At 44.4% G+C, this 16,105-nt stretch overlaps 1 protein-coding gene across 1 annotated transcript; it reads right to left on the bottom strand.

The window, feature by feature from the left end:
* Positions 1-5,180: 5,180 nt before the first annotated feature.
* CUNH6orf52 (chromosome unknown C6orf52 homolog) lies at positions 5,181-14,223 on the bottom strand (the record flags this gene model as incomplete). Its single annotated transcript, XM_052728452.1, has 3 exons — positions 5,181-5,335; positions 9,090-9,135; positions 13,963-14,223. Coding segments are annotated over 3 exons (462 nt in total), but the record flags the coding sequence as incomplete, so codon positions are not given.
* Positions 14,224-16,105: the final 1,882 nt, after the last annotated feature.

Genomic DNA, 16,105 nt, shown 5'->3' with positions numbered 1-16,105 from the left:
CAATCATAAGAAAGAATAAGTTTCCATGTGTTTATTTGGCAGCTGGGTGGCAGGCCCCATAGAGGAAAGAGTCAAAAAAACAAACAAACAAACAAACAAAACCAACCACACTGTGGTCCTGCCACATTGTTAGAGGGGTTTCTACTCTGGCCTGATTTCTACATTCAACTTAATGTTGAGTGTTAGCAGTCAACAGCCATCCCATGTGCAGAACATACATACCTTTAGTGCATGACTTTAGCATACTCTTGCCAATGTCAGCTAGGTGTGTCGGGTAAAGGGGCTTATTCTATGGTCTGGTCCATTTGGGAAATGCTTAGAAATGGCACATTGTCAGAGCCTTTCATCTGAAAACATGGAGAGGAAAAACACAGCCTTTCTGGGATGAATTTGAACAATTCAGCAGCCTCTGTTTTGAGCTGTTCATCTCTTTATAGAACTCAGGTGTTCTATAAACCACAGTTTGGAAAGTCATGGCCTAACACACATCTGCCTGGTCCCTGAAGACAGTTCATGTCTTCTCACTCCACACACTGGTTTCTACCAGACATCAAGGGTAGTCCACACTGGAATATGGGTGTATTGCTCGCCCACACATCTCAGACTTTAAGAAGCCCATCTTAGGCACCATGTCTAAGCATTTATAGCAGCATCATTCATAATTACCAATGGTTAGAAACAACCCAAATACTCACCCATGGATAAATAAGTACAATGTGGCAAGTATAGTCACTGGAATACTATTCAGTCTGAGAAAGTAAATTCCCATATGCTGCAACACGAATGAACTTTGAAAATATTATACCAACTGAAAACGCATCAAACACAAAAACAGCAGCTTGTATGATGCTATTTGCTTGAAAAGTCCAAAGTAAGCAAGTTCATTATTACAGGAAGAGAATTCTGGATGTCAGGTGATGAGAGAGAGAAATAGAGAGAGAGAGAGAGAGAGAGAGAGAGAGAGAGAGAGAGAGAGAGGAGCTACTGTCCAATGGATACGGAGTTTTACCATGGCAAGAGGAAGAACTCTGGATATGGATGGTGGTGATAATTACACAATAACACATGTATTAAAACTATTAAAATGTATCTTAAAATGGTTAACACAATAAATTTTACCTTATGTATTTTTACTGCCACAAAAACTTTAGTGACATGAAATCCTGTAATCCCAGCACTAAGGAGGTTGAGGCAGAAATACTAAGAATTTAGGGTCAACCTGGAACAAAAAAAAACCCCAAAAGACAAGATAACTTTTTTCATGCATTCACTTATTTGTGTGTGTGTGTGTGTGTGTGTGTGTGTGTGTGTCCCACTACAGTGTTTGTGTAGAGATCAGAGGACAGCCTTTTGGGAGTGGGTTCCTGCAGTCTTAACATACAAAAATGGTACCTACTGCTGGCTGAGGCTGGGCAGTAGACATGATCAGCTTAGGGAGTCTTCTGCTGAAACCCGAATGACAGCCCATTGAGGGGAAACGGAGACGTAACATTAGATTTCTGCAATGGGTCATTTTCATTGTCGAATTGATTGGATTTAGAATCACCATGGTAAGGCTGTGAGAGTATTTCCAAAAAGGTCTAATTGAAGATGGGAGACCCACACTACACGTGGATAACACCATCCTATGGGCTAGAATCCTGTACTGAAGAAAGGGGAGAAATCCGATTGAGCACCAGCACCCCTCCTCCTTCTCTTCTCCTCTCCCTCCTCCCCCTTCCTCTTCCTCCTCTTCCTTCTCCTCTTCCTCCTTCACTGTGGACATGATGTGACTGACACCATGATGGATTATATTCTCTAGAAGCAAAAACTCAAATAAACCCTTCCCTCTTTGTCTGTCAGTCATTTTTGTCATATCTATGAGAAAAGTAACTAATGCAGTCTCAAGGCATCCAGCCACCCTGATGATGCAGCAGTCACACCAGAGTGATGGGGTGGCTCTCAGGAGTCTCCCCCTTCCATCACCATGTTATGATCCAAATGAACTGTCCTCCACAGATTTGTGTGGTTGAGGCTTGGTACCCAGACAGTAGTGCTGCTTGACATGGTTCTGGAAACTTTAAGAGGTAGCACTGGAGGAAGTATGTCACTGGGGACATGGCTCTGAAGGTCATCCTGGGTCCTTATTTCCTTCCTCATTCTCTGCTTCCTGTCTGGCCTGAGGTGATGAACTTCTCTGTCACTTGCTTTGATCACCATGATGTTCTGCTCAAGCACATGGAGCTGACCAAGTGTGGTCTGAACCCTCTGAAACTGTGAGACCAGATGAGCCCTCTGTCCTAAAGCTCTTTTCTCAGGCATTTTGGTCACAGTCACACAAAAAAGTAACTCCAGCTCCCCAAAGGGAGTAAACAAGGACCTATTGACTACTACTAGTCCAGACCTTCCTAAATTTACCTCATCAGATACCCGGGATTTCCATCCTATTGTCTCAATGATTTCCTCTTTCTTAATATAGCAAAACATGTCCGCACTAGAAAAGAGCAGTTGTCCAGGCCTTGGTCATCAATGACGATGAATAAGATAGCCTCTGCTTTCCCTCTCCACTCACACAAAAGCACTGCCTGCCCTTGATCTCACGGATGAGATAATTACAGGCAGAGTAATGGCCTCCACAGCTGGTAATCTATGACCAACCCTGCTTCCAACGTAAGAGTTTGTCACCATCAATTAGGTAGGTACATGTTAATTTGCCACAGAAGGACTCCCCGCAGGCCCAAGGACTTGGTAAACCTATCAGTGGTTCATAATGTGGCCAGTCAGGTCTCAGAGTCCTCCCCTCTCTCCATACCAGAGGTATTCACAATCTCAACACCACAAAGCACCTGAGCTGGGGTTCATTTTTTTCCCCTAGAACCATGGGCTCCTTGACTTTTCTTTTCCTTTGCAGCCAAGTATGTTTAGCTGAAACTGTTCCTTCTCATAGTCTGTTGCTACCGTTCGGCCGGCCACTGCCTTTCCAGGGAGCCTCTCTACCCACTCCAGGCTTTTTATCTTGGGAACTAAATCTGACCTGCTTATGTAAGTGATGTTTTACTAGAACACAGTGTGGCTCTGTTGTCTCCTTAAACGCTTGTTCTTCAAGAGCAAAGCTGGATCCCTGCGAGAAAGACAGGGCAGCCTACAAAGGAAAAAGTACTTCTCTGGACCCAGGTGTCGGGCTTCACACCCACAATCCCAGAGGGGTGAGGATGGTTTCTAGCTCCAGGCTGGCCTGAGAAAAAACAAAAAGTATCTCCTTGTTCTAACTTCATTTAGCCACATTTTTTAAAGTTCCATTTTCTAAGCTCTTGGGAGCCCAGGGCAAAAAGATCATGACCTTGAGCCCAGCTTGGACTGTATAGGGAGACCATGTCTCAAAAACCCAATTCAACCCAAACAGCAGCAACCAAAAGAGTCTGCTTGCCTCATTTTCCCCTCATCTCCAGGGCTGGGATGTAAGTATGCACCATCATACCCAATTTACAGGATGCTGAGGATCAAGCCTGCTTCATGCATGCTGGGTAAGCATTTAGTCCCCTCCCCCCGCCTTTATTTCTATACAAGATTGATGTTAATGAGATCCAATTGGTTGTCCCTTTAAAACAAATATGCAAACAGTATGGATTTGTGGTCATTTCTCTAACAAAGGATTACTTGACTAAATTTAAATCCTTGCCCTGCTGATTTGTATCTGTGTTTTTTTCATTTCACTATCAAATCCTAGAGCAAACTTTCTGATTCAGTCTCAACACACCTTCCTGGAGCCTGGTGATCATCACTATAATCTTAGGTGAGGGCACGATTTCTCCCCTGGAGGGCATATGGCTATGTCTGGGGACTCTTTAGTCACATTACGGTACAAGAGTGCTATGGGTATCTTATGGCAGAGGTCAGGAGAAATGCTCAAGATAATCCTTATGGGAAGGAAAGTCTGGGCTCAGATGGCAAGTGGTGACAGGGTGGGGTGGGGAAGTCCTGCTCCCTGCCTTAGTTTGCAGCAGCTACAGCCCACCAGGCTTTCTGAGGGTCTTTCGAAGGCCTGTGCAGCAGGTCTTTCAGCATGAGCTAAGTACCTTTGCAAAGGTCATGTCCGATCCCTTTGCTTGTGGTCTGATCAATCCTCCTAAACATATGCTTTTAGCTTTCAAGTCTATGACCTCAATCCAGGGGTCTCCCTGAAGTGTCTATTTGAGGCAAAGCAATAAACCAGAGCACAATAAAACCTAGTTGGGTTTTTATAGTTTGTTATTTTATGACTATCTGTTTTTTCCTGCATGTACATCTATGCACCATACATATATGCCTGGTTCCTGTAGGAGGCAGAGGAGGGCATCAGATTCCCTGGAACTGAATTACAGGTAGTTGTGAGCTGTCATGTGGGTGCTGGGAATTGAACCCAGGGTCTCTGGAAGAGCAACTAGCACTCTTAACTACTGAACCATCTCTCCAACTACCCCACTCCCACTGCATAAACACAGTTATGATGCACACTGAAGCTTCACAACTGGCTTGTATAAAGTCCCAATTCCTTGATCTTAGCAAAACCATCAGGCTGTATGGATGTGGTGAACATTGTTCATGCTTAGGAATCTTCTTGTTCAACTGAATGACTCTTTGTTGTCTTCTATGGTTAAACCAACTTCCTTAAACAGAGCCTGAGGGCTAGTGAAGATTGAGCATCTAGCTCTAATTGACATTTGCCAGACAAGATGCCAAGGGAGATTTTATATCCCATGTGCATCTGATTTCTCCCCATGAGAGTTTACTGTTACAGGAAGTCAGCAAAACACAGTAGCAAAGGCCACCACCCTTGAGCGCAAACCCATCTCTATAAAATCTGTCTTCCAATGTCATCTTTTAACTTCTGCCTCGTCAGTCATGTGAATTCTTCTGGAACTGACTTGATAACACACTTCCTGGAATAACTGTGCTGGTAATCTTTATTTATATCATATCATCATGTTATTCTTACTGAAGTCCCAGAAGTTTATATTTCCATACAGTTTCTGAGGGCTGAGGGCATAGCTCAGTGGTACAGTGCCTTCCTAACACATGCAAGACTTTGGGCTCAATCCCAGTCAGGAAAAAAAAAAGTTAATAATATATTCAGAATCTAATATATTCCTGGAATTTTTTTCTCCAAAGCCAAAGCAAGACACAATTAATAGGCCAGTTGGAGGACATAGTGAATACTTGTTTCATATTGGGGAGTGGGGGTGAGGCTCACCAGGGACATTAGACAGGACGGTGTCCAGAGGCTGCCAGTGACAGCTCATGAGGGAGTTGTACAGTTCTTCACTTTCTGACATGAACTTCTTGTTTGATTCTTCAATATTCAAATGAAGGTTTGGGTCTGCAGAAGCCATTACAGACAGGAGAAAGACAGTTTCACACAGGGCTCTGCAGGAACCTAGACAGTTGGAGGAGATGGAAGGAAACAGAAATCCAAAGGTGTTTGGAAGAATTCCTTTTAGGAAAAAGGGAAAGCCAAGGATGAGACTGGAGCTTCTGGCCTGAGAACTCAGGAGGATGCTTTGTAAACAGCATCTCTGCTTACTAAACAGACCTATGTAAATGAACAAGATTCATGTATCAAGTAATTCCAAAGCAGAGAACCTGGCCTCCACTTCGAAAGCCTGGAACCCATGATAAGAGGTTACACCATGACCATATATAACTATATCTGTGCTTTCCATCCAAGGTGTCAGGCTTCCCGAGGTTCCCCAAAACACCAAGTTCACTTTTTTTTTAAACTAACACATTTTCTTCCTCCTTGCATTGAATGTAACAGAAGAAGCTCTTTGTAATTTTTGCAAGTCTAAATGCATCTAGCACCATCATTTGCCTCCCATGGGTTCATATTCCGTGGCAAGGATGTCAGGGACTGAACGTTGTGCCCCTCCCCAAGTTTCATATACTAAGTCTCAGCACTCATTTTGAGAGTCTTTGGAGCTGGGGCCTTGGGGGGCGGATGATCGATGTTGGAGGGATCATAGGGTAGGATCCCGGTCTGAGAGGATTAGTGATCTTAAGTGAGAAGGCAGCAGAGCTTACTTCTTCAGATTTAGTATCAACACCAAGAAGAGATCTTGTGAGGGCATTCAGAGGAGTACATCTACATGCCAGGGAGAGAACTCCTGCCAGAACCTCCTGGGCCTGGGTCTTCCAGCCCCTGGAGCTGAGTGGCCAGGGCCTGGGAAACTGGGGGAGGAGCTTCTGTTGCGTCAACCGCCCTGTCTGAGGCACTTTGTTACAGTAGTTCTAGCAGACTCATACAGTCCCCTTTTGCATTAATTACTTTGAAATCACCTGCATCAGCCATTGGTGGTGTGTTGTCTGAACCTTAGTCTTTTGAGCCATATTTCTTTTGAGAAACCTGAGCTTGGGACTTCCAGCCACTAGAGCTATGTGGCCAGGGCTGGGAAATTCCAGTCTGGGTCAGGTAGCAAATGCCTTTAATCCCAGCACTCAGGAGGGAGAGGCAGAGGGAAATCTCTGTAGTTTGTAGTTTCTGGTCTACAGAGTGAGTAAGTTCCAGGTCAACCAGGACAACAGAAAATGATCCTGTCTAAGACTCTATCTTTCTACCTTTTCTCCTGAACTTTCTGAATTTTTTTTTTCTTAAATTCAGTTCCAGGTGTCTTTCCTGAGCAGTTAAGCACAGTTGGGGGGGGGGGGGGGGGGTTGTGTTGTTTACATGTTGTGGTTGGAGGAGAGGTATTGGGTTGACACAACACCCATAGGTGTGAGCACGCCCTCTCTCTCCTGTAACCTGTGGTCGGGAGTGTGATGAGTAAGCCTATTAAATGCAAAGGCAGGGAGATTCACAGGAGCCAAGGTAGACAGCTGTATCGGTGCACACTGGGAATGTCATGTGGAAAACAGTGCATGCCCAAGTTCCCAGTCTCTTCAGTTTTCTCCTTAGTTTCCCTACTAGAAATTTAAACTCATCTTCTTGGGCAGCTGGTGTTTCGTGCTGAGTTCTAGTCAGCTGTGCTTCTCCGGGTCTATGACCCGGCTGTCCATTCTTGTGGTGATTGTATGCCAGGTGCTGTAAGGACACACAGGAGCTCTTTGGATGTCACATTCACATAGCCTCTGAGCTAGAGAGGACAATCCACTTTACAGAAAGGAAACCAACTAGACATTAATCTGTCTGGGGTAGTAGAGCTAGTAGGCAGGATTGGAACCCTGACAGTCTGTATTGGGAAAGTAGATCTTTGGGGGTGTTGTTTTTATTTTTGGAGACAGTGTTTTTGTGTAGGCCAGGCTGGCCTCAGACACATCACTTTTCTGCCTCACAAGTGTTGGGATTGATGATACACACCACACCTAGCTTACTGCCATGTCCTCATTGTGTGTTGCATAGCTCACGAAGGCAAGAAGAGCAGGCTCACATTTTAACCCAAAATAAATCCCCTGAGAGCTGAAATAAGCACCATTTGTTCCTACGTAAATCTAAAGACTGACATCTAGAACAACTGACTGATACAAATATTTCATGTCTCTTAAGGGAAAACAAGAAGCATGCAAACTCCATGATGGCCTCCTGAGCACAAAAGCACAATCACCTGCTCCCTTCTTTAGGATAACAAAGGATGGGTCTGCCCAGCCAGGGCTCAGTAGGACTTGGTGCCTATCTCTCCTGTGAACACCAATAAGCAATGGTGCCCTTCTTTTCTCCATCTCTCCTGTGAACACCAATAAGCAATGGTGCCCTTCTTTTCTCCATCTCTCCTGTGAACACCAATAAGCAATGGTGCCCTTCTTTTCTCCATCTCTCCTGTGAACACCAATAAGCAATGGTGCCCTTCTTTTCTCCATCTCTCCTGTGAACACCAATAAGCAATGGTGCCCTTCTTTTCTCCATCTCTCCTGTGAACACCAATAAGCAATGGTGCCCTTCTTTTCTCCATCTCTCCCTTTCTCTTTTCTGTGACAAAGTATTTCCTCCCCTTCCTCAAATATGACCCATTCAAAAACTTTCTGTGGGCCCAAGTCTGTTCTTTTCAGAACAAATGAAAACTTGAGAAAATACCTCCAGCCTGTCACTCCAGAGCCACCTCTTGGGTCCCCAGTAATCAGTCAATGGCCTAGAGGGAAACCAGGAAGCCATAGCCACAGAAACTACCTCCTGCTTTTTCTCTTTAAAAAATAAAATGTGGGTGTGGGAAAGGTCCTGTGTTCCATCTCAGCCCTCACAGACAAAACTGAAGCATAATTAATCCTTAATCCATTTGCACTGACATTCATGTAATAGGTGCAATGTATTTGCCCTAAGTCCTAGAAGCCCAAGATTAAGGGGTGTGTTGACCCCTTATAGATGATAAAAGCTAGAGAACACAAAAGGACAGAGAGGAACCAGTCTTCACTGGAAATAAAGCGTGCTCTCTCTCTCTCTGTCTCTCTGTCTCTCTCTGTCTCTCTGTCTCTCTGTCTCTCTGTCTCTCTCTCTCTGTCTCTCTCTCTCTGTCTCTCTCTCTCTCTCTCTCTCTCTCTCTCTCTCTCTCTCTCTCTCTCTCTCTCCCTCCAAATCCTGCCTGCTCAGAGAGTCTCCAAACAAAGGAAAGGCACCAAAAAGCCCAGTCCCACATTCTTGGTGACTATTCAACTTCTTCCCTTGATGCTGCCCCAGTGGCCCCTGTCCCCTCCTAAGCACTCAGCTTTTGACCATACTTGGCACAAACCCAGCTTGTGATGGACAGGTCATCACCCCTGGCCTACAATCTATAAAACTTTCCTGCCCTGGCCTGGGCACTCAACTTCTCTGGCCTCGATCTCTAGGACCAGAGAACCTGCCCAGGAGTCGCTTTGCTCAATAAACCTGTTGTTACACCTTTTCAGTTCTACTTGATCTGGCTTAGTGCATCAGCAGAGAAACTCATTTTTGGGTGGGGATGGGGGTAGGGGAGTGCACAGAAAACCTATTAGACCCCATAGAAACAGTCTCCCCAGACATGACAATTCTCCAAGGAGAATTTTTAAGCAAATCTACAGTGGAATTTTCCCATCAGATTTCTCAGTTTCCAGCAACTTGAGAGACTGAGGTACCTAGGAATTGTTCTTTTTCTTTTTTCTCAACCACTGCAGCTCAGGGTTCATATTACCTCCTAGAAGTTCTTCACCTTGGTTTCCAGATGGGGTTGAGGTTTCCTACAAAGAAAATGAGTATCTTAAGAGAAAAGATGCAAAGATTTAACATCATACATGCCTTCTTGGGATAGAAAATCTAGCTCCAAAAAACATGAAACCACTAAACCTCCCCAAATCATGAGGTAGGTGAGCTGGACTGCAGAAAAAATGTTAGGCAGGCCATGAGGCTGACAACGGCTTCTGGGAACTGTTAGAATCCCAGGGCCCAGGAACTACACAGCAGAGGCTCCCGGCATTAGGCTCTTTGTGTTGTCTTGCTTAACACAGGATTTCATTGCGTAACCCAGGCTAGCCTCTAACTCTTAATCCTCTTGCTTCATCCTTCCTAGTGTTTACCACCATGCCGGACAGACTTCCTATTTCTGTATCAGGTGGCCTGTTCTCCACCTTTACACGGGCCTCTCTCTCCCAGAAGTCAATTTGCAATATCTCCAGGAACACAATCTCCTTGTGCAGACCCAAAACTCCCCTCCACCCCCACCCAACAACCTAGGGCTAAGCACAAAACCAGCCCGTTAGGTACCTACAGAGTCACAGAGGATGCAGAGCAGTGAAGCAATGAACCACATTTTTACCAAATGAAGAGAGTAACTTCCAGAAGCACCTCAAGCATAAATTTTGGTTGATTAATCCAGACTGTGTTGGCTCTGGGGTGGCACACATGTAAATGTCCCCTTTACACACACCTGCTCAACACTTTCGTGTGTGTGTGTGTGTGTGTGCGTGTGTGTGTGTGTGCGCGCGCGCATGTGCACATGCATGTATGTGGAGGCTAGAAGCTGACATTGGGTGTCTTCTTTGATCACTGAACTTCATTTTTTTAAAACGTGTTTAGATTTATTTTGTGTGTATGAATGTTTTACCTGCATGTATGTCTGTGTACCATGTGCACGCCTGTTGTCCATGGAGAGGAGAAGATCCCCCGGAACTGGAGTTAGAGATGGTTGTGGGCCACTATGTGGGTGCTGAGAACTGCACCCACGCCTTCTGCGAGCGCAAGTACTCTAAACTCCTCAGATGTCTCTCCATCCCCTCTCCCCGCCTTATTTTGAGAGATGAAGTCTCTTACTGAATCTGGAACTCCTTGGTTTGGCTGGAAGGACAAGCCAGCAAGCCCCAGGGAGCCTCCTGTCTCTGTCTCCAGAGACGCTGGAATCCCAGATGTGCGTCACCATGCCTGGCTTTTTATGTGGTGCTGGGCATCTGGGCTTGTGTTCTTGCTTGCCTGCCCTGTGCTTTATTCAGGGTCGGGGGCCATCCCAGCTTTAGACACCGTAGCAGAAATCTAACAGAATCCTTGTATCTAGGGCAACCACGAGAATGAAATAGCTGTTTTTCACTGTATCTAGGGTAACCATGAGAATGAAGTAGCTGGTTCCTATAAGTACTTAGACCTGGAAGAAATCATTGTGGAAAACAGTGATTGTCTTCTGTCATCTAGAGAGCTGTTTTTCTGCAGGAGCTTTACAGCCTTTGTATGACCTTGGTCACAAGGCGGTCCTGGCGCACCTGGATCGTCCCTGACCAGGAGTCGCCAGTAGTCCTTAAAGGAAAGGTTTCGACCCCCAGCATCCACACGGCAGCTCACAACACCTTCTGTAACTCCAGGCCCGGAGGATCTTGCACCCTCCTCTGACCTCCATGGGTACCTGGCACACACATGACGAACAGACATACATGCAGGAAAAATACTCAGACACATAAAATAAAAAATAAGCCTAAAAAAACAGAAATAGCTGAGTGTGATAGCTCACATCTTTAATCTAATAATAATAATAATAATAACAATAATAATAATAATAAATAACAATAAAAATTAACTGTTAGAACAGAGGGAAGGGTTAATAAGGTGGAGAAAGAATCTGTTAATTATTTTAGTGCTCTCATGAGTAGAGAGAAAAAGTATTTTCTGAGGTTGATTAACATGAATACCTACATTTGTCTCCTTAAAGATATACAGGCGATCCCCAAACAGAGGGTAAAAGAACAAAATGTGAATTCAAACCTCAGACAACAACTTTCTTTTAAAGATTTATTTATTTTATGTATATGAGTGCTCTATATGCATGTACATCTTTATTCCAGAAGAGGGCATCAGATCCCACTATAGATGTTTGTGAGCTACCATGTGGTTGCCGGGATTGGACCCAAGACCTCTGGAAGAGCAGCCTGTGCTCCTAACCTAAGGCAGTTGTATACCCTGGACAATTAATAGATCCATGCTGTCCTTGCCTGTTTGATTGGTTTCTCACACAGACAAGAACCCAAGAGCCATTTCTCAAGCCCCAGAGGGCGAACTTTTTAAAAAACATACAGAGCATCTGTTAAAAGGATGCCCCCCTCCGGGGTGGGGGAGAGAAAACAAGTTATCTTATATAAAAGGCACACCTGAAAGACTTTAACAGTTGAAGGTGAAAACATTTGTCAGAAAATTGAATTATCAAAATGAAATATACATAAACAAAATATTATTTTTTAAAAAAGTTTTAGAAACCAGAGGCCAAGGTATTAAGTTCAACATTGGTGTTAAGAAGAGGCCTTCATCACTGTGCACGTCAGGACACAATTCAAGTGACAGCCATCGCCTTTCAATGGCAAAGCTTACTTTCCTCTGCCTGATCACTTATGTGGTTAAGCAGAGGACACCACCCAAAAAAGAGAAAATTGACAGGACAGCATGGGACACGGCACAACGAACATTTATTTATTTATTTATTTATTTATTTATTTACTCACTTATTTGAGACAATAGTCCCCTGTGTAGCCCATGCTGGCCCCAACTCCTGTTCCTCTGGCCTTAGCCTCCCAAAGTGCTGGGATTACAAGTGTGCACCATCACTTCTGGTTCCCAGTGAACATTTCAGCAGTTGTATACCCTGGACAATTAATAGATCCATGCTGTCCTTGCCTATTTGATTGGTTTCTCACACAGACAAGAACCCAAAGAAGCCAGCACTCCCCCCACAGACAGTAATGAAGTGTAAACTCAAGGGTTTTGGTGAGCATTCTGTTGCTTAACATTATTATTATTTTATATTTTTGAGATTATGATATAATTATATCATTTCCCCCTTCCCTTTTCTCCCTCCAAATCCTACCATATACTCTTCCTTGCTCTCTTTCAAATCAAGGCCCTTTTCATTAATTGTTGTTACAATTACATGCATGTTACATATCATATGATCATATGCACACACATACACACACACATACACACACACACATACACACACACACATACACACACACACACACACACACACACACACACACACACACACACACACACATCCTATTGCTGAAGATATACTTCAGACACAGGGCCCAGAGGCCCCTGAGCTAGAACTGCCCTGAATGTGTTCTCTCTCAGCACATGCTTTCAGGGTACCAGCAGATAACACACACACAAGCTTCCAAAGGAGGGAAGCAACCAACGTCCTACCCAGTTTGGGTGGGTATGAACCACAACAATGACCAGCTTGGCACAATGACTCTAAGGGGGCAGTAGTGGTACGCACACCTTGGTGGTACCAACAGCTCTCTTACTGGACTTAAGACCCACTCAACAAGAGGGAAACCACGCCTGGTACTGGAAACCTAGCCAACTACCCAGGGCTAGTGAAGGCATGGATCTTGGGAGAGAACCTTCAACCACCACTTTACTAAAACAGCGTCATCCCTAACTACATTTTAAATGTTGCTTAACATTTTAATTCAGCCCCTCCACTCCCGGAAATGTACTCTCAAGAACAAAACAAACAAACAAACAAAAAAACAAAAACAAACAGCTGGGCGGTGGTGATGCATGCCTTTAATCCCAGCATTCAGGAGGCAGAGACAGGAGTTCGAGGCCAGCCTAACTACAGAGCTAGTTTCAGGACTGTCAAGGCTACACAGAGAAACCCTGTCTCAAAACAAAACAAACAAACAAATACCACAAAAAAATCCAGGCAAACACCTGAAGAAAAGTAAAAGCTGTTCAGATACCAAAAATACTTTGAATATTAGGAGAAGATGGAATAAAACTCATAACTTCTCTAAACAGGGTTAACTGAGCTGTTTGAGACAGAATCTCCCTCAGGAGCCCTAGCTGGCCTTAAACTCAGAGAATCTACTGCCTCTGTATCCCAAGGTTTTAGGGATATTGGTTTTGCTTGTTTGATTAGTTTGGCTTAGGCACTGGGCTTTGTGATGCTTGGTATCAGCTCTACCACTGAGCTACAACCCCCAGGTCCTCGAGGGGCAAGTTTTAAAGAAGGTTCTCTTTAAAGAAGCTGGAAGTACAAGCGAGTTGTTTTTTTTTTTTTTTTTTTTTTTGGTTGTTGTTGTTTTTTTAAATGAAACCCCATCCCCATCCTCAGCAGAAAGAAAGCTCAACCAACTCTGCTAGCAGGCGTTTGGAAGAAAGATGTAGACGACAAATCATTCCAAGGATACTTTCCTCCAAGCTGAGAGGGAATGAGAAGAGAGGTGCAGGTACATCTTCAGGGGACTTAGAAACACATCACTGATCGGTGTTAAAACATCTTTCTAAATGGTCTTCATGTCTCCTTCAGCTAATCAAAGTTCTTTCCAGTCCCAGTTTAAGGGGCAGCGAAATCTACTTCCATGGTCATCTAAAATTTAGTAGCAAGCAATTTTAGGTCAAGATTTAATCAGTCTATTATTTCACTTTCTAGAGGAGTCAGAAAGAATTTAAATCATTTTGTCTAAAAAGAAAAAAAGAAAAGAAAGAGAGAAAATAGGAGTGGAGAGGGAAAAGGTAAGGAAATGATGGTTACATTATCAGGCACATAGATGACTAAGAGTTATTTCAACAAGGGTTACCTCTGGAACAGCCCAAGGTCCAGCTAGGGGTTCAGGCTTCTCATACACAGGCAGAGGGCTGGGCCCATTTCCATTCACTGTGGAGTCATCGCTGTGGCAGGAACAATGGTAAAAGCTGTGCGGCTGTTCACTACTGTTGCCACAGTGGCAACCTAGGCTGTCATGGGACCCCAGCTGGTCCCTAAGGACAGATGGAAGAGGACATGGAGTGACAGTCATCACCCACAGTGGCAGCACCACACATTCACTCTTCCAGAAGTTTCAAGTCAGGATGGTTCTGCTTCAACCATTAAAAATGAAATTGCCTATGTTCCAAGGAACAGGCTGGCGCTTGGCAAAGAACTTGCATTAAATAACACTGGGGCTTTCATTCGAAGTATAAAATAAATAAAACCTCACTCACCTTTGCCAGATGAAGTAATAGTTATTTTATTGAGCCATGCCAAAGCCTACAATATCCTCCCATCTGGCCATTTCTCCAGACACTGAAGAAAACAACTTGACCACTTTTATTTCTGGGTCTGAAATTACATCAGCTGGATCAACCCTTACAAACACCTCTTATAAGCAGCCATGAAACAGGGCAATTACATTTAGTGGCAATTCCTGCTAGGCAGTTGTTTCCTGACAGAGGCAAAGGCGTGGGAGGAGGCAGGGGCGCATCTGCAAACACCTGGGGAAATGTGTGCAAACATCTCTGGCTTCCAGCTGCCAGTACCTCCTAGAATTGCTGGGACTGGCAAAGCCTGCAGAATTCTCTGTGTATTTGTGTTTTGAACCTTGAAGAAGCCAGACGTCTACATTGCCTGCTCCTCACAACCCCTTAGTAGATAGGGTTGTCACTTTCAATATTGACAATCTAAACAAATACCACAATCTGACCGGCTCTCCCCTCAGCGATATGCTAAGAATAACTCATGGAGTCAACACCTCATGGCTTTCTCTTTAGATACCTAAGTAAAGAAACCATTATTTCAACCAGCTGCAGAATTATCAAGAGCGAGCTGAGTATCACATACACTTTACACTAATGCAGGTCCAAGCAAAGAAGACAGGGTCTCTCTGTGTAACAGCCCTGGCTGTCCTGGATCTCACTCTGTAGACCAGGCTGGCCTCAAACTCACAGAGATCTGCCTGTCTCTGACTCCTGAGTGCTGGGACTAAAGGTGTGCAACACCATGCCTGGCTAGATTTTAAATTTTTAAGACAGGATCTTTGTATAGGAGGCTGGTCTCAAACTCAAGAGCTTCTGCCTCAGTGGCCTGAGTGCTGGGGTTACAGCTGTATCCATATTTTTTCTTTTAGAATGAAAAGCATGATACAGCAAGCACTATGCAAGCTTTAATGTGCATAGGAACCCTCTAATGTTTTCTTAGTGATTAAAACTATTTATTTTAGTGTATATGAGTGAGCCTGTATGTTTTTATGCTCCATGTGCATACAGGAGCCAGTGGAGTCAAGAAGAGCACAATGGACCCTGGAACTGGAGTTACAAGTGGTTGTGAACTATCTATCATGTTGGGGCTAAGACAGCAAACCTGGGTCCTCCACAAGAACAGCAAGTGCTCTCAACCACTGAGCCATCTCTTCAGTCCCCTCTTAGTGATTTTCTAAGGATGTCCTCACAATTTCTCATTTGCCAAGGCAGTATTAATTATCGCACCCAGTCTCATCTGCCAAGGCAGTATTAATTATTGCACCCAGTCTCATTTGCCAAGGCAGTATTGATTATTGCACCCAATCTCTACAGATGCAGTGGTCTCTATGCCACTGGCATGGCCCTGAATAAAGGTCACATTACCCCACTCTGGTAAGTATCAGAGAATAACCTTTGCTCTAACCTTATGAAGGCTGGGTCTGGGTGTCTGTTGACTGTGGACGCCTTCTACCAGCGCTGAACTGGCCTGCTCCCAGGGTCACTTGACTAAACAGATGTCTGTGTAAGCTACTGGTGCCTCAGTCTTAGTCTCAGGCTAACAGGCTGCTCAGTCTTCTCTCAGAGATCAGGCCTCAATTTCAGTTTCCTGAGACTTGAGCAAGCAGTTTCTGGGAGGGCCGTGAACAAAAGACATAGTCCTTGCAGTAGCTCCCATTCTGCACGTACTCTGACTGCTCAAAGTTCAGTCAATTGTTTATTGTCTGG

This window comes from Peromyscus californicus, unplaced genomic scaffold (genome assembly GCF_007827085.1).
Source record: "Peromyscus californicus insignis strain IS unplaced genomic scaffold, ASM782708v3 Scaffold_8__1_contigs__length_139910024, whole genome shotgun sequence".
Taxonomy (NCBI): Eukaryota; Metazoa; Chordata; class Mammalia; order Rodentia; family Cricetidae; genus Peromyscus; species Peromyscus californicus.
Note: the sequence above shows the minus strand (reverse complement) of the source record. Positions and strands in the feature narration are given on the sequence as shown.